This window comes from Prinia subflava, chromosome 1 (assembly GCF_021018805.1).
Source record: "Prinia subflava isolate CZ2003 ecotype Zambia chromosome 1, Cam_Psub_1.2, whole genome shotgun sequence".
Taxonomy (NCBI): Eukaryota; Metazoa; Chordata; class Aves; order Passeriformes; family Cisticolidae; genus Prinia; species Prinia subflava.
Genome location: NC_086247.1, coordinates 135,005,424 through 135,024,748, shown reverse-complemented (window position 1 = coordinate 135,024,748; position 19,325 = coordinate 135,005,424). Strand labels below are relative to the sequence as shown.

The window sequence follows — 19,325 nt, the reverse complement described above, 5'->3', positions numbered from 1 at the left end:
GTTTCCAAGAGATTCAGCATTTGGCTTGATAATTCATGTGGACAGAATCCAGTCAATAACAGGAATATGAACTTTCAAATAGTTTTATGAAACCATATACAGAGGAAAAATCAGTGGAGTTTTTTTCAGATAGAGGCTTATTTTGAGTGATATTAAAAGTGGTCATGATAACCCATAAGTCAGAGCTTAAAGGAGGGCAAGAAAGTAAAGTAGGGAGAATGTAGAGTTAAGTGAGAGGTGAAGAACCAAAGGATGAAATGTAAGGCAGGATATAGGTATTAAAAAATCTTGCAAGAGAAAGAGAATGGTTTTAAAAAGTGTGAAGTGTCCTGTGGAGTCATCATGAGACCCACTGAAATGAGTTGTTCACAGGGGAGCAAGTATTCTGGTTGAGAAAGAACTGCATCAGAAGATGACTCTGTTCCTGTCAGAAAGATACTTTATTCTACTTGGCATGCTCAAGTGTTTTCTTCCCCATAAAAAATTAAAAAGTCAAGAAAATCACTTAAGATTTGACAATAAACTGGTGGTTAAAGGACAGCTTTAGATTTATGATATTGTTTATATCAAGTCCAATCAGCTCACAGACTTGAATATTTTATCAGTGCTCCAGCTGTAGGGATATTGGCTGCTCTGATAAAATTAAATTGATTTGTTTCTCTCAGTTCTACAAAAGCTACATCCTGCTTTGTCATATTTGGCTTCTGATAAAACACTACTGGCACACGGTTCCACCTGCCTGTGGCTCAAGCCTTTTTTCCATAAGGAGTGACACAAACCATCCGTGAGATGAAATATAGACTCGTGTACGTTTAGAGAGAAGCCAGTGGTTCTGATGATTTTTTTCTTTTTATTTTAAAATTATAGAGCAGGGCATGAAGGAAGACCTCATGTGTTTTCACTCAGTGCCACTGGCACACAGTACCAGTGCCCTCAAGGCTGTACATAAGGTTTCTTGCTGTACTTTAGAGTATCTGGGAATACTGAAATTCCTTTCCTTCCATAGTTTTCCCTTCTCCTTCTCAAAAAAAAAAAAAAAAAAAAAAAAAAGAAAAAAAAAAAAAAAAACAAAAAAAACCAAAAAAAACCAGCATTCAAACCCAGCATGCCATTACATCCACAAATAAATTAGTAGCAGGTATCAGTTATTGAAATCTCTGTCTAAAGCATGAGAATTAGGGTTAATGCTACCCTGTCGGTCAGTAACATTTATTTCTGGAGTTTTTCAGGCTTCAAGCAGTTCTCTGCAAGAAGGCAGAGGCACATGTGTAAGGATTCCAATGATCTTTGAACAAAAGTGTTTGCTGCTGGTCTTTCTCCTCACTGGAGGAAACAAATTCCCTGAGACCAAGACTGTGATCTGAGCCAAATTTGTGCTCTAGTCCAGTTCTCCTCCTGATGGCTCACACTGTGGTCACAGGCACTACCACTTTGTGCAGCTGTCTTCTATGTGGATGTCAAATGTCTTCAGACAAAGCTTCATTGCTTAGCATCAGAAACTGATACCACAGCCACTGCTTTCCCACTGTATGCACTCAAGGCAGAAATTCCAGTGATGATCTGTGACCTGGACCATGGTCCAACACGGCCTACTCTGAATGCTCCAGTCACCCCCCTACCCTCTGAAAATCTGTCAGCTCCTGACAGCTGCTTGTAAAAAATTGGTAGAGATCCTATACAAACGAAATGATGTGTGCTACAATTTACAATTTCTTTTCCTTATCCAAGAAGTTCTCTAACAGACGATAGAAGTAGTCTCTTGCTTTCCTTGGAACTCTTTTCACTTTAAAGAATATCTCTTCCATGCTCACTGGCAAACCAGCTCACCCCTTCCTTTTCTGTTCCACATTTGAATGGCAAACTAATGGCTCAACTACTCAGCTGTCTTAGGTACTTGTGTAGTGACTTTTTATGGTTTGAACTCAGTTGAACAAGAAAAAATGTGATTTTTGCAAAGCCAAATATTCTGTTCAGCTTGTGCAAATTTAATTTGGTTTTTCCACAGCTTCTCAAAATACAGTGCTGTATTATCTTGTCTCCCAGAATTCCAGCACACACATTAGTTGTAAAATGAGCTTGATCTGAAGCTAAATTGAAGTAGATTGTTACTTACAAGACATCTATACTATTTGCAGCAGAAGCTGTAGAGAATGAGAAGGGCAATCATAAGAAAAAGAGGAACTGTTTCATGTGGTGTTCTCTGGAAAATTGACTTTCTTCATGGGAATGCTCAGAGCAGAAATAAATCAAGGTGTATCCATCCCTCAAGTATAATGTTAATGGGTATGGAAGAAAAGTCCATGAAAAAAAGGTCTTTGGAAAAGGCTTTGGATGGTGTGCAACAAAGTGCAACAATGTTTGAGCAAAGAGGAGGAAACTATGGAATAGCTGTTTCTTGTGAACAATCTGTGTTCTCTTACCCCTTTACATCATGGGATGCACTGAGAAACATAGAAATTAATTAAATAATCACATCATTGTAAGTATGCACATGCGAATGAAATTAAAATTCCACTTTTTCTGCAGTTCCACAGTTTCCTAATCTATGAATACAACTTTGGAAATGCTAGGGACATTGTTTTCCAATAATTTCTGTGTGTGGTGATATATATTTTTATATATCTATCTGTATACATCACACTCACACACACATATATATATGATTTAGTGTTTCATCTTAATGAGAATTGAAAGCTACTTAGTAATGTGCTTTGAGTCCTTAGGATTCAAGTTTTCCTTTTCCTCTGTGGAGGAGGATGAGCTGAGGCAGAGCACTGAGAGTGCCAGACATTATGACACTAAAATGGAAAATAAGAATAAAAAAATGTGACAGATCTTGCAATAATTAAATAGTGTTAAATAAATAAATTTATAGGGAAGTTTAAGAGGTAAAATAACTGTTGGGATAAATATAAATAAGTATTTCTATAAATAAGCATTTTTCTGAGTAAGATTCAAATGAAGGACCACTGAGAATGCCAGTGAAACTACTGTTTCAGACACTTGGATTAAAATTTATGAATTGCTGAAAAACATTTCAGCTGGATTTCTGAGGGAGAGCTACACGACATTTTTTTGGTCTGGATCATTTAAACTTGCTGCTTTATAAAAATATAAGAATAGGATTCTCAGTTAATCTCAATATTTTACCAGACCTCTAGATTAATGTTTGTATATTTTTTAATGTGGCGATTTTAATTATTAAAAAATTAGAAAACCAGATGGAATTACAAAACACCAACAGGTTACTTAATTAACTTTTGCCTACTGGGATAAATAGAACGTACCACAGAATATAGGAAAGCAGACACCAGTGAGACACTATACATCCATTAGTATGAAGGATGTTTTCTCTTCAGATAGCAGTTCTTATCAGACATTGGCATATGCCTATCAATCTTATTAAATAAACCCAGCAACTCCTCATGTTATAATCCACAGCATATAACATCATGGCAAAAAATCTGAAGAAGTATTCTATGATACTCCCCACGGAGCAGTGAAATCTCCCACCTAAGTACATGAGGTGCAAAAAATGAAAAAAAAATAGCTATTATTTTTTGAAGGCAGATAACGTAAATTAGTCTGCAAATACAAACAAACATCCTTCAGCTGGGAAAGGGCCTTACACCAAAAATAAACAAAACATCAGATTTTAAAATTATTGACATATTTGTCTAATTATATTACAAATACTCTGTCAGCTCCATTGCATGAAATGCATTACATACCTGGGTAAAAATAGGTGTGAATTAGATGAAGAGCAGACCTGTAAACCCATAATAATATCAATCTTCTTTACTTACATGAACTATCCCTTGAACTTATTGCCAAACTATGCAGATTTTTGTAAATTTCTTAGTATGGTTTTCAAATATGTTCTCTGAAATAAAAATTATTTCAAACAGAATTTCAAAAGTTTTACTCTACAATGACTTCTTTTGGAATGAACCCTAGCTGATGACTTCAAAGATTCCCAGAAAAACTGATGATAATTATTGCACACCAAATACATTCCTACATGATGTGCACTGATACCTTTTTATTTAATAAAAATGAGTGTCACCATATATATGTGCATACATTTGGTTATTGCTATCGGAATTAACAGCCTGCAATTTAACCCCAGCTTATTAGAAAAAGGGCTCAGCAGACCCACACAAATGGAAATGACTACTTGCCACAGGTTTTTAACCAGGCTTCAAGACAATGTGTTTGTTAGTACCTTCAGATTAATACCAGTTAGTTTTTGAACAGTTTTAATCTCATGCTAGATGATTTAAACCAGATGAAAATAAAAATGTGTTACCCAAAATAAAAGAATACAGGAAATACAGTATTGTAGTATTTACTGAACAAAATAACAAAAATCATGTTTACTTATTTTTTTTAAACAGCGTTTAGTAATCAAATTTAGGCCATACAAGCATCAACAAGAAATGTAAGTAACTGTACCATTAAGGTGGTATCTACAACTTTTTTAAACTGCTTGAAATCCAAAACCACAAATGTTGTATACCTCACTTAAAAATCATTGATGTCCCTTGCACAGTATGTAAAAAAAATTGATAGTAAATGACTGCTATGAAACGTACATGCAGTACCTGGATTTTATATTTCAATACCTCAGGCCCAGATCATCAAAGTATTTAGGTTTTCACTCCTCAGGGAAGCTTTGGGTCTCCATGTATACTAACCCCTTCCCTGAAAGGAGTAACAACTTCTGATGGTGTGAATTTATAGTGTTGTCTTTCCCTATGCAGGGAGGGAAAGGGTCAGTTTTACAGAAAGAATGGTTCCAATAGGCAGAACGTTTATGGCACTGCAACTACATGAACCACCTTCCCTACACAACATAAAAATATTCTAATATTAAGGATTATTTTACAACTCAGTGGAAATATGCAGTAATGCAATTCATTTCCTTTGTCTGGATGACAAAAATGCAATCTTAACAGTCACAAGAACCCGCCTTGTGTTAGCTATAAAAAAAAATATATTTATATATATATTTATGCAACTACTATGTGCATTAAACAAAACCACTGTATGAATCAGCAGGGTTCAATAACACTTGTATCTGAATCTCTGGAAGGGGTGCATTGAAGTCTATGGTGCTTCTCAGTAAAGACTCACAATGAAATGGCAAAGAATAGAAACCCATTTATTTTAAATCTTATTTTTCTTACCCCATTGCCTAAGAAATGGTCCATAAGCTCTCTGTCAGCTAAAAGGATCTGTTGCATTTACTTCAACCTACTGCTGAGAAATGAAAAATACACCTTAATACAAACCCGATAATTCATTTTTTAGTGAACACTGAAAATGAAAATCAGCCAACGTCATTGTGAACTCCCATGAAATAATTACACCATTGTGAAAATTGTGTGTTGTCTTCAGTTTTTACCAATCTGTATATCATGAGTTGTTTAGCAGGCTAGTAATCAGCAATGTACAAGAAACATTGTATTACTCCTGGAAAGCATTTACATTGTGACTCACTCGGGAGGTTAACTTAGAATTGAAAAGTGTATTTCGCATCTGCTTATATAAATGCTGGAAAATTCCATTTTTTCTTCTTTACCTGTCTTAAGATACTTTTCTCCATCACCTGTGGACACTGATCAGTGCCCTTTGCACTGAAATGGAACAGATTTTCCTCAGTCTTTGAGATAACAGAGAAGAAGACTTGAACCAAAGGGCAATACCCTTGCGCACCAAAGCTTTATTATATTTCTGATTACTGTGCATCCCCACACCTAAAGCAAATAACGTGGCACTTGTGCCATAGTTCTGATACTGTAGGTGTCCGCTGACAAGTGTTCTGCATGAACCATTGTGTCTCAGTCCACTAACAAAAACTACTGTGCAGTAGTAATCTGGCTTCTTAGATAGTTTTCTTCTTGGACAAAGTTTATCCAGAATCTTCTTTCTATCAGGCTACAGCAGCTTAGGGCTCCTTTTCTTTAAAGAGAGGCAAAATAAATGTCTTACACCTGTAGGCCAGTACTGGTGTTCTGTCCCAGAAATTTTAGCACTGCTCTGACACGATGAACCCTTCTTTTTCTCCCACTGGTTCCACCTCAGCATAGGCAGGATGTCCAGATCCTCTTCTGAATTTCATTGCTGGCCATCTGCTTGGACGTCGCTACAACAGCAATAACAAAATAAACTTTTATGAAGGGTACTACAATAAACTGTTAATAAAAAGATCTAACAACATCCTGCAATTTTGACCTCTCATCCTAAACCACACTCCCTAGAGTTGTTACAGGAATAGAAAGGCACAGCTCAGCAGCAGCAAAAGGCAGAGGAATTAATCCCTCTTTTTAAATTTGTGAGTGATGACTGTTCCCAAACACATACACAATTACCACTCTCTTAGCAATGAAAAGGATGAAATAGCTCCTGTCTAAAATGATTATTGGATTTGGCACATAAAGAACTGGTGATCCACTAACCTCTAGAGGATCTGTCCAATGCCCTTCCTTCCTAGTTCTGCACAGGAATTTTCTAACATACTCTATGCCATGGGAAAATATATGGCAGTGTTGACAGGAACTTTAATTAAAAAATTATTTAGGAAAAAATTCTGGCACACTTATGCAGGACTCTCAAAACAATGACTTTCTATTTCAAATGCTATAGTTTCTCCTTGAGTGGTTTATTTTGATGGTTCAAATAGAAGCAACATTTTTATTTAAACTCTTAAGAGCTTTGGGTACAAGAGCCTTAAGGAGTCCTAACCAATTTCCACTAGGTTCTTGCGTGTCTGCTTTAAAAGCAGCTAATAAACATAGAAAATAAAAAGTTATTTTCTAGGGCAGATAAAACAATTCCTGCATTATTATGATATCTCTAGGGAAGAAAAGTGTTTTAAACAATCTGTATTTTCAAACAAATTAAGGTCAGGTAAGGCTCAGATTTTGGGTGGCCACGCTGAGATTATGTCAAAGGGAGTAGCTTTCAGGAAAATAGAGAAACTCCTTCAGAGAGTCAGTGAGAAGAAAAAGCTTTTCTAAAAAGATTTTTCCCTATTGAAAATTTTATCTGCCAAATATACAGATTTATTTCCCTTTACTGACAAGAGTTACAATCTGCTTGGAAGGAGGGCTAGAAGATATAGCAACTTGTATAGAAACATTGCAGGAAAATGAGAGGAGAATCAATGAAAACAAGTTACAGCCTATATTTTCACTGACAGCTCAAAAGCTAAATAATTTTACTTTATGATCTTTCTTCTGCATATAAACACTGCATTTGATTTTCCATCCCTATAATACCCCGTTTTTATTTCCTTTCAATCACAAAGGGTACTTCATGCTGCTGAGGGTGTTGTTGGTGACCACAGCCCAGCCACAGCCAGGATGTTTTGCTGGGGCTCACGGTGCTGTTGGGCAGGAGTCACTCAAGGGATCTCGAGTGCCACTGAATCTTGCTGCCAACAAACCACGCAGCTGACTGCAGTACAGCATAGAGTCTTCCTCAGTGATCATTGTCAGGAAGATACCAGATAAAAGCAACTGCTTCCTTTTCCTCCCGTTGCAGATCAGGTTACTTTTGAGGCGTTCAGAGTTAAATTCGGTTTGGCAGGTAATTTAAAATCCCAGGCCTTTCAGTGCAGCACCTTCCTACAAAGCAGGAAGGCAGAACACTGTCTTCTTTATTGGATGTCTCTTCCTAACAAGAAAATTTAGTCTATTCAAACTTTGGAGTGTTTTTTTTAATCCAAACTTGGTTCTGTGTGTTTTCAAAATTAAGAAGGACGGCTTGGTTACTGCTAAAGGAAAAGGGTCATATTCCATCTCAGGCTCACTAAAGTAAATCAAGAATAATGCAATTAAACGTAAAGGGTTTATTTCAGATTTACACTGGTACAAATGAGAAAAGAATTTGACAGAGAAGTCTCTAATGAAAAGGGAAAAGGAAAAAATGTGGAAAACTGGCAGGAAAGAATAACTAGAAACAGTATCAAGTGATGACAGGTAAGGATGAGCTGGGTTTTAATATACTAAGTTGCTCCCTAATTTAATTTTAAGATGTACCTATGATTAGTTACTACTTCATTGCTACACTGATGAAAGATACTAAATTTACCATTTTATGCTACTCTTTTTAATTGGCCTGTCCAGATGATTAGTTATGGAACATATGTGTATCAGCTTTAATGATACAAAGCCATAAGACATAAATATGGGCTGTTTTTCCAGAAATAAAGCAAAAGACTTGAAGGTCATCTTCTAATATTGCAATTACAGTTTAGTCACAGTTTTCTGCGGTTTCTTGTCATGTGTGAGGTGAGATTCTGCCTTTATAGTGATTGTTTAATTTCAACTTTATTATGTGCATGTTGACAGTTTTAAAAGAGAGCACTGACAAACTATCAATTCATTGCCTTATGTAATGCCTCAAAAGCTGTAAAAATATTTCAGCTTTAGCTGAAAAATCCAAAGGTAACTTGATAGATATTGGGAGATACAATGTCCCTTCAGTTACTGAAGCAGCTCAGGAAACACCTAATGCATTCTCCCTCTTTTTTCTCTGTGAAGACTAATTAAAAAACAGAAAGAACCCCCTAGCCCCCAAAAAATCAACAAGCCAAAACAACAAACCCCACCAGACCCAAAACAAACTGAGAGAAAGCAAGCTGGATATTTAATAACTAATTTCCAATTTTTGCAGGAAAAAAAATGTGTCTTCCTCTGGAATCAGAACACTCAAAGGAAATCCTCTGAGCTGTGCCAGGGGAGTTGTAACTCCTTCATCCTTTCAGTGTATTACAAAGGAGGAAAACAGGACTAGTATTTTTTTTCATTTTTTGAAGCTTCCTTGAGTTCACTATTTTAAGTAATGAAGTTGAGAGAAAAGCACTTGTGACCCTACATGACCAAGATGCAGAAGAAATATATTGAGATGCAGGAAATTAACGTATGATATGCTTTTAAAAAGTTAGTTTCTATTGAAGATCAGTAAGATAAAAGGAAAAAACCCAACCCAGCAGTTGCATAATCCATGGAAAGTGAGGTCTACCTTTCATGTTTCCTGCATTATGTCTCTCAACACCACTGCTGGTGGCTGTGCAGGATGTTTGACTTCCTGCACCAATACAAAGACTAAAATAAGTATGTTTATATCCAACTTGCAGAATTTAGAAAAGGCAGAATTTATACCTTTTGTCTTACTTCTGAGGGAAAAACAGAAGGGATCCCACCTATTAAAACTAAAGGGTAGAAACTAGGGTAACTTCTTACTCTGGTTGCAAGGAAAGTGTATTCTTTTGATCAGTTTCTTATTTTGACACCTTTCAATATCAGGGATTTTTGAGCCTTATAGGGCCTCATTTATCCATGAAAATCATAGGATCTCATTTAGATATGTTAAAAAAAGCATTTTTGACACATATCTGAGTGCAATTAATTGAATATAGTCTAAATAAAACTCAGTTGTTATCATCTGAACATGTTTTCTAGTTTTAAAGTCAATGATTTTTTTTTTAAAGATTGCTAGCTGTAGACTATCTTATTTCCTGTTGAACAGTAACCAATATTACAAGATCAGTTACAGGAGGATGGACAGTTGTGTAAAGTTGTGTTGAAATATTGCTATCTGAAGACCGATGCCCTGCTTCTGAGAGTTTTGTATACTGACATTATCACTATTTCTAAAATTTATGCCACTTAACATATTTCATCTGAGATGGTAATTTATCAAAAGCAACTGTAATAATGTATATTTTGTTAGCTGCAGCAATTATAAGCTTTTACATTTCCTTTCATACATCTGCATGAAGACAAGTTTCTACCAGTAATGGACAGAAGGAACTTGGCAACAGGTATCACATATTTGATATTGCTGCATCCTAGCTTCTATTATCCCCATCTTTAGTCTATATTTCCCTGAGTACAAAAATGGAATGGGAACAATTCTATACAGATCTGCAATCTCAGAAGAACAATAAAGGAAAACAGTAATGAAATATTTGCCCCTCTGTCATCTCCTCAACCCTGCCACACATGTTTTGTTCTGAAAGATTTCTAAAACACTGTCAAAAGTTTCTTTGTATTTTTCAACCAGCATAAAATCCCAGAGTGGTTGTGTAGGCATCAGCTCTTCATTCCTATTCAGCAGTAAACTTGAACAGTGGATTCCATAAAGACATGTGCACTATCTTTTTAAAACTGAATTTCCATGAGTGTAAATACTTGACATAGCATGAGAAGGTCAGTCTTTCAAAGTCTAAACTCTCCAGAGCTCCCTAGTAAACTTGATTTACCACTAAACTACACAAAAGCTGAAGTTATTGAGCACCTTTTAGACTGAATGCTCTGGCACAACTTTGTCTCCTCTATTGATTTTTTCTATATTTCAATCTTTCAAACTTCCAGAGGACTGGTTCACAGTGTCTCCTGAAGGGCTGCATCTTCCATTTGCAGTGACGTCAATTTCTTTGTCTAATTCAGGAGTAAAAACACATTTAAATCTACTTAAAAGTTTTACTTTTAACCATACTTTGTCAAGAAGGCCTATTTAACTCAAAAGATACGGAAATATGCAAATATGGAGATATCCAAATTCTGGATTTAGTGTCAAAACTTCAGAAAAAACTATTATGAATTACTATAATAGATTAAGAGAAAGGGGAAAAAGCCCTATAGTAAGGTCTTACTAAATGACAAAGTGTTAATTTGATACTATTCAAGACCCATTAGTTTTAAGTACCAGTCCAGTGTTAATCTGCCTCAGTAGTCTGCCCTCAGTAGGGCTTTGGTTTCTTGTGAGAAGTAAAGATCTTTCTGTTATCAAGGACCTTGACCATAATGTGTATTTTTGTGTTCAAAGTTACCTGAAATTTGTGCATCAGTCTTTAATTTCTTCTAGAAACACCCAATTTATTTGGCAAATCACAGTCAGAAGTGGATGAGGCTACAAATATCTGAAGCTATACTTCTGATATATATTCCCAGGGGTAAGAAAAGAAGAATTGTCTGACACCATGTTAAACTCACATTTTGAAGAAACAGTTCTCAAATAGGTGTTGCTTCAGACTTAAGATTCAGTAGAGTCATTTACTGGCTTCATTTATTTTTCTTTTTGACAGAAGTACTTGTTTAAGGTATCTTTTTGTGATTTAAACCATCTTTCTGTAACAGTTCCTGCAGTCTTATGTTCATCTGAGGGGCTGGCTGCTGAAGGACGAGAAACAGAATGCCTCCTTCCTCCACACCTTTGACTTTTATTGTCAGTGTTTATTTATTTTAGTGCTTCTCCCTTGTGGTCGATTTAGGTTTCCCTTGCTGAACTGCTGGTTCCTGCTGAGCTGGATAAGCTTTGGAAAAATAACTTTACTATCAGTACTAGGCAATGACAGTGAGATCAATGACAATACTCCAAATGCCAGATTACCACAGGACTTTGAAAGAAGAGAAAAATTATACCCATTCTCTTCTTTTTAATCATCATCTTCATGAAACACAATTCAGCCTGAACATCTGGACAAAAAACTAATTGATGACCATGTTGAGCCTATTTCAAACTAAAAGCATAATCCTCTCTAAAAAACAATGGGCCATATCCCAGAAGAAAACAGCAGAGCTGTGTGAGTTCCATCAGCTGGCTTAGACAGCTGAGGATCTCATTCTTTTTACAAAAACCCTTCTTTTTTAAAATCTGTCTCCTATTCACTTCTCATTTGAAGACATACACTGCATTTGTGACATTAATGCAGAAATCTAGAAATTGTGCATGGGAAACATGGCTGGATGTTAAATCTGCCTCTTATTGGTGGTGTGCTGTTATAAGCAGAGAAGTAAAATGGTGAGCCAGACATGTTCATTAATTTCCTGAGCTCTGAAATACCAAGAACTCCAGCATTTTAAACTATTTTCTCATATAATTTCCTTCCTCTAAGCAGACAGCGGATGAGCAGAAGGTCAAAATCTGAAGAAAATCTACTGCTAAATGTGTGTGCCAGTGAATGTTTTCAGACACCAAAAAATAATCCCTTATACAGCTCGTCATTAAAAAAGAAACCCCCAATAATTAGTACTTTCCCAGACCACCCCAGCTAGGACTCAGTATTTAAAAATCATTCTCAGTTCATGCTAACAGTCTTACATGCCATCAGCTTTAAGTGAGGCAGAATTAAATGTCAGGAATGCAGATCCTTTCATGTTGGTTGTCTTTATGCTAAAAAACAGTCCCAGCCTTATTTAATTTATGAGCAAATACATAATTTAAGTTAAATCAAGAGAAGTCAAGGTGCATCCTCCATGCTCTGATCACACACTAATATTTATTTGCTGAAGATCTGCAGCTGTTTGTTTCTTCCTCCCTCCCTGTCTTTTTCCTGAAGGTCACTCCCTGGCTCCATAGCACCAGTTCAACTCTCTGTGTGGCCATTTAAACAGATTCCTGAAGTTATCCATCTTAAACATCCAAGATGAAGTAAAACAAACAACAACAAAAAACATAGGTAAGTGCATGTGTGTGATGAGTTTAAGTGTACATGTATGTTTCTAAGCAGCTGAACCAGGAAAAAAACCCCTCTGGAATACCTCCAAGGAGGCTGGGAACATGAAGCAAAAGATGCAACCTTCAAAATAGGATCTTAACTCAAAAGAATGTTAATTTTCAATCACAAGCACCCCCAGTGCTCTCCAGAGTGTGACATATTAGCTACTAACACATACACTAATACATAAGCTCTGAATTCATCCATATTCTTACAGCTTCAGAGTCCACATATGTTAATAAGTTTGTAACTATAAGTTGAATACAAGAGAAAGGCTCTTTTACCTAAGGCTATGAAGTCCTAATTTGAAATGTCATTTTAGACTCCTTAAAATCCTTTGCCTCCAGAGAACTGCCAAAGTAAAATTTTATTCAGCTGTTGTCAAGCCTTCCATAATCCTGCTTGGCAATGGTATCAATGTGTCTATCTAGGAAGTGACCTCCCAGTGTCTCACTCATTACCTTCATATCACAGAATCACAGAATCTGCTGAGTTGGAAGGGGCCCACAAGGGCCATTGAGTCCAACCCCAGTCCTGCACAGCCCCATCCCCAAGAGTCACACCATGTGCCTGTGAGTATTGCCAAATGCTCCTTGAACTCTGTCAGGCTGGTGCTGTGATCACTCACCAGTTCTATGCTCAATCACCCTCTGGGGGAAGAACTTTTTTCAACCTAAACCTTGCCTGGCACAACCTCAGACCATTCCCTTGGGCCCTGTCACTGGTCACCAGAGAGGAGATCACTGCCTGACCCTCCTCTTCCCCTCATGACAAAGTTGCAGACTCCAAAGGTGTCTCCCCTCAGTCTCCTCCAGGCAGAGACGATCAAGTGACCTCAGCCACCATCCTTGTGACCCTCCTTTGGACACTCTAATATTTTTTTTCTCACATTGTGGCACCCAGAACTGCCCCCAGCACTCGAGGTGAGGCTGCCCCAGTGCAGAGCAGAGGGGACAATCCCGTCCCTTGCCTGGCTGGCCGTGCTGTGCCTGATGCCCCCAGGACACACGTGGCCCTTCTGGCTGCCAGGGCACTGCTGCCTCATGTTCAAACTTGCCATCATGAGGACCAGGACCCCCAGGTCCCTTTCCATGGCACTGCTTCCAAGCCTCTCACTCCCCAGTCTGCCTGTACATCCAGGTCTGCCCCATCCCAGGTGCAGAATCCAGCACTTTCCCTTGTTGAACTTCATGTGGTTGGTGATTGCCCAGCCCTCTGACTTGTTGAGGTGTCTCTGCAGGGCCTTTCTGCCTTCCAGGCAGTGAACAGCTCCTGCCAGTTTTTATCATCTGTGAACTTGCTTAGTGTCCCTTCCAGTCCAGGGTCGAAATTGTTTATGAAGATGTTGAAGAGCACAGGGTGGAGGATGGGGCCCTGTGGAACCCCACCAGTGCCAAGTCACCACTCTGATGTCACCCCAGTCACTGCAACCCTTTGTGCCCGACCCGTGAGCCAGTTGCTCACCCATCACATGGTGTGCTTATCCAGCTGTGAGCTGGACATCCCGTGCAGAAGGACTCTGGGAGAGAGCATTGAAATCCAAAAATGTCATTACATCACCTGGCTCCCCTTGATCAACCCCATGGATTACTTTGTTACAGAAGGAAATCAGGCTTGATGAGCAAGAGTTTCCTCTCATGAGGCCATGCTGGCTGTGACCAGTGACTGTGTTGTCTTTTAGATGTTTTCCAATACCTCCCAGAATAATCTTCTCCATAACTTTAACAGGCACTGGGGAAGTGAAATGAACAGGCCTGTAGTTTCTGGGATCCTTCTTCATGCACTGCTTCAAAATCAGGACATTCACCAGCTTCCACTCAGCTGGGACTTTTCCATATTCCCAAGACTGCTCAAAAATCATCAAGAGAGGTTTTGCAATAACATCATCCAGCTATTTGAGGATTCCTACATGAATCTCATGAGGCCCCATAGGGATCCAGAAGGAGCAGCAGATCCCACATAATTTCAGGGTCAGGTGGGAGTCAATTATTCTCCAAATCATGGTCCTCCGGCTCAGGGCACCCTTGGTCCCTCATCCTTGTTGAAGGCAGAAGCAAAGAATGTGTTAAACACCTCAGCCTTGTCTCTGTCCCTGTTTGTGGGGAGACCATCTTCATCCTGTAATGGGACAGGTTGTTTTCACATTGCCTAATATTACTATATTTGAAAAAACCTCTTTTTATTCTCTCCCACAGCTCTGCACAGCTGAGCTTTGGCCACACAAATTTTCTCCTTACAAGCAAGCAGCATCTCTGTGTTTCTCTCATGTCACCTGACCTTGTTTCCACAGGGCAAACACCTTCCTTTTCCTCCAGATTTCCAAGAGAAGATTCCTGTTCTGTCAAGATGGCATTCTGCCTCACCTGCTTGACTTCTGACATTTGGGAATTGCCTGCTCTTGTGCCCTTAGGAGGTGATGTTCAGACCAACACTGATGGATGCCAGCATCTGCAAAAACATGTTCCCAGAGGATCTCACTCACTAATTCCCTGAGCAGTCTGAGGTCTGCTCTCCTCAGGTCCAGAGTTGAGATTTTTGCACTTTTCCTTCTGTTAACAGATTTAAAACTTGATCACTTTGTGGTTACTGTGGCCAGGATGGCTTCCAGTCTCCACCTGCTCACAAGATCCACCCTGTTGACAAGCAGTAGATCAAGGAGGGCATCTTTCCAAGTGTGTTCCATAAAGTTGTCATTCAGGTTTTTAGGAATGCTCTGGCCTGGGTTGTGCCAGGTATGTGATGTTCCCAGTTAATTTCTGGCAAGTTGAAGTCTCTCACAAGGACAAGGGCAGTTGACTTGGAAGAGTCCCTTAGTTCCTCAAAGAATAATTCATCATTGTCCTGTCCAGGTCTATAGTGGAGTCCCATGATGGCACCTGCATTCTTTGTTTGTCCCTTGATTCTCATCCAGAGCATCTCAACTGTGCCACTGCCAGCTGTGAGCTCCATACATGTTACCCCTTCTATTCCATCCAGTGCCACCCCTGCACCTCTCCTGCCCTGCCTGTCCCTCCTGAAGAGCCTGCAACCATCCAACAGGGCACTCCAGGCACAGGATCCATCCCACCAGGTTTCATTTCTCTGCTGTGGCCAGATCATGTTGCCTTTGGTCTCCAGTGGCAGAGCACTGTGATGACAACTGAGGTAAATTTCAAGCCTCAAAAGGACTTTGGGTCACAATATAAGGAAGGAAGGGAAGAAAAACACAAAGTATGCAAGTGAAAACTTCTTGTGTAATGCAATCCTTCTGTCCACAGATATAACTGAATAAAAAGTAGTCAGACTTACACCTTATTTTTCAATTTTCTTAATATTCCCGTGACATTAATTGCTCTCAATTTCCAAGTTCAAACACATATGCAAATAATTAGAGATTAAAAATGCAGGAAAAAGAAAGAACATGAGGGGAAAAAAGGAGGAAGAATTAACATACAAAACTAAAGCTAAAATTTGGCCCACAGCTCATTGAAAACTGAGCAAATCCATCTGACTCAGCTGGAAATTTCTTTACTCCTCTTTATCTTGAGCTCTGGACCTCTAGATCACATGTGCTATGACCTGTATGTATCACAGGCATGCAATCCATGACATTCAGGGCGTCATAATTGGCTTCTTGGCAATCAAACCTCACATCCTGAATGCAAGTATACTACATAAATTAGTAAATAAATCAAACACTTTTTAATTGTGCTATAGCTGGTGTGTAGTGATACGTTACAGCTAGATTTCTGACATAAACTTTGTTGAGAAAGTCACAAAGAACATTATTTGACATGTATCCTACTTTACAAAAATCAGTCCAAATCAGCTCAAAAGATACTTAAGAGACACAGGATTCCTCAAGGTTAGAGTATGTAATGTGATTAAAGAAAGGAAACCATTGGCAACTAAACAGAATTCAATGGAGAGGAAATACTGCAAGGTTAACGATAAGTAAATAGAAAACCAAGGCATGCAACATCTCTTCTGTCACTCTGCAAGCTAATCTTTAGTCAATATTTACTCTTAGCTCTTAGGAAGAGCCTGCATTCATCGGAACTTTGACTGAAGCTCCCTTGACTTTAAAAGCTGATAATGCATTATGTCGTTCCACCATCACAGAAGGGCCCAACCTAAACAATGAAATACATGTTGAACAGTGTAGAGGCTGGAAGAAACAAGAAAACTGTGCATTTTGATTTGAATCTTCTACACACTTAATCAAAAGCAGAGCATTTTTGAAAATGTGTTCAACTGTCAATGGTGTTGTTTTAAAATTGTACACTACCAAAGGCAAATTGGAGAGCATTGGCATTTAAGATTTCTCAAACTCTTTGTTCGAAATAGCTATTTTTATTCCTGGAGGGACTGCTCATGTGTGTTCTGCTCAACAGGCATGAACAATACCCCTTAGGGAAGCCTTTTCTTCAGACCTAAAAGGTAAAAAAAGTAATAGAATAATGTTGCTATGTTCTAAGACAATAGCTTTTGTGATGAATGGTATTTTTCATGGCTTGTGTGTATTGTTTATTTAAACCAACTAGTGCACTCAGGATATAATTTAATGGTGTTCTGAGGTGCCACAAGAGATTGCCTTTATCAGTGCAAGGGTACACAGCACAAAGTGTGGGTATATTTATTCTTATCTGGGAGCGCTCACTTCATGACAAACATGAGTTGGATTTGAGATGAGCTATGTGAGAACCCGAGTGAACCATGTGAGAACTGAATATTGGGTGATATTTGCAGAGAACACAAGGAAGAAAGAGACTTAAAGCCTCAAATACAGTATCAGTTTATTATACTGTTCTTTATTCAGTAACCAGTCAACTGAAAATTCCGTACACAGCCCTTAACCTAAAAAACTCAACAAAAACTGATTGAAAATGATATTTTACCTGCCAAATAATGACAGTATCTTAGGTGTAAAAAGAAGTTTCTCTATTAACTATATTAGAGTTTTGTATGAATGCTATGTTTAATGTCTATATGATGCCTCCATAAAGTAACTTTTTAAAAAGTAAACACAAATGAGCCAGGTTCCTGTTACTTCTTTTGAACAGGCTTAGATTATATTAATTATTAATGATAGATAAACTGATGTGGATCTTGATTTGGCTTGAAGACTTGATGGCAGACTATAGTGTACTTGTAATTTTTTAGACATCTGCAGGAGGGAGCTGCCTGTCCATCTGTCACATCTTGTTTTAACTGTGCAATGTGCTAATTAATCAAGAAACTCATAGGAAACAGTATTATTTTCTGAAATATTTATGTGCTTGTTCTCATTTCATGACCAAGCCCATGGCAATCTTCTTGAGCTCTTTTTCTAGAATGGTAACATCAGATCCATATTTCACTCATTTCCCATAAATAATGCAGCTTGTCCTGTGCTCAGCAGGCTATCATGTTATCTGTAACAGTTTACTCAAATATTTTTCGGTTGCACAAATGCAATTAAGAATGATTTCTTGCAACACTGGCTTATTTATACCAGTTTTACCTGATTATTTTGGACTTAATTTTCAAAAGGCAATTTTGAGAAGATATTTTCTTCTTTGCATTGGAAACATGTAAATCCTATAGATCAGATGAATATAAGAATGATAAATTCTACTTAATATTTTTGGAATTGATCAAATAGCCTTAATTTGAAAATTAAATTATTAAACTTATTAAAAGCAAATTCATTTCCAGAATGGATTATCTTGTTCTATTCTAGGCTTTTTTGTGTAAGAGTTCTGAAGTACAGTCACCCTCTATTTCATCCCTTGTGTTTGCACCTCACACAGGGAAAGGCCACCCTTTCATGACTCGTACTTTTTACAATTCTTGCTAATGCTAATTCTTCAAAAGTTCCACAATTATTCCAGTAACCAATAGAGAACCCTGTTCTCTATTGCTTATAGGGTAGGAATAGGTTATACCCTGTTTTCCATAAATTTTATTTTGACTGATTTCTCCTTTATTTTATAAAGAAAGTTTATGTTTTTCTATTTATTCTAAATGACTAAATTTCTTGCTAAAGAATATGTTAACTTTGACTAATAATAGATTAATAGATTGATTAATGGCATCTAAGGATTAAATTCAGTTGACTGAGTGTAACAACACTGATTAAGGCACCTCTCTTGGCATGATGAGTATGATATCAATGAAAGAAATAAATTAACATGCCCTTATTACATTTAAAACAAAAATAAATAAATAAATGTGCATTGTAATTTGGTAATCTCTTCTTAGAAAACAGTGTTACCATTTACTTAGCCTTTTCCATCACACTATGACAGATAAGAAACTTGCTTTTAGTAGAGTGAAAGAATAGAAATTTAATCCATGTAAAATCATTTTGTGTGTGAAAAAAAAGGGACCAAGCCTTCTCTTTCATACAAGGATTTCAGTGGACTTTTGTTTTTCTACATCAATAGTGAACTGGCTTGAAATGCTGCATAAATATGAGAAAAAACTTTGTGTTATTATATGGATTCTGTTCCCAAATGGTTAGCACAGTTACATTACTAGAACAGGAATACTGATAAACAATTTATTTTGATTTCTGTCAATACTGTTCCATCTAAGAAGAATATTTATTATAATATGATGCTAAAGTTTCATGTCTCACTTCAAATCTCATTGCTGTCACTAAGAATAAATGTCTACATCTTCCTGCTGCAGGCTTTTACCTAAGCAGTCCCTAAGATATGTCCCCAGTGACACTTCCAGTGGTTTTGCATCTTCACTGTTGTCCAGTGGGTGTCTGGGCTCTTCATAGACAGGGAATCCCACAAGTGGGAGTTATGAACAGTCATCCCTAAAACTCATGTTCAGCAAATTT

General features: G+C 37.7%; 1 protein-coding gene across 1 annotated transcript in view; it reads right to left on the bottom strand.

The window, feature by feature from the left end:
- Nucleotides 1–5,705: 5,705 nt before the first annotated feature.
- The window catches only part of PLXDC2 (plexin domain containing 2), a 260,038-nt gene continuing 246,418 nt past the window's right edge, over nucleotides 5,706–19,325 (bottom strand). The window contains exon 14 of the mRNA XM_063413531.1: nucleotides 5,706–6,148. Coding sequence (XP_063269601.1) covers nucleotides 6,032–6,148 — 117 coding nt within the window. The 3' untranslated portion in view covers nucleotides 5,706–6,031. The remainder of the gene's footprint in view (nucleotides 6,149–19,325) is intronic.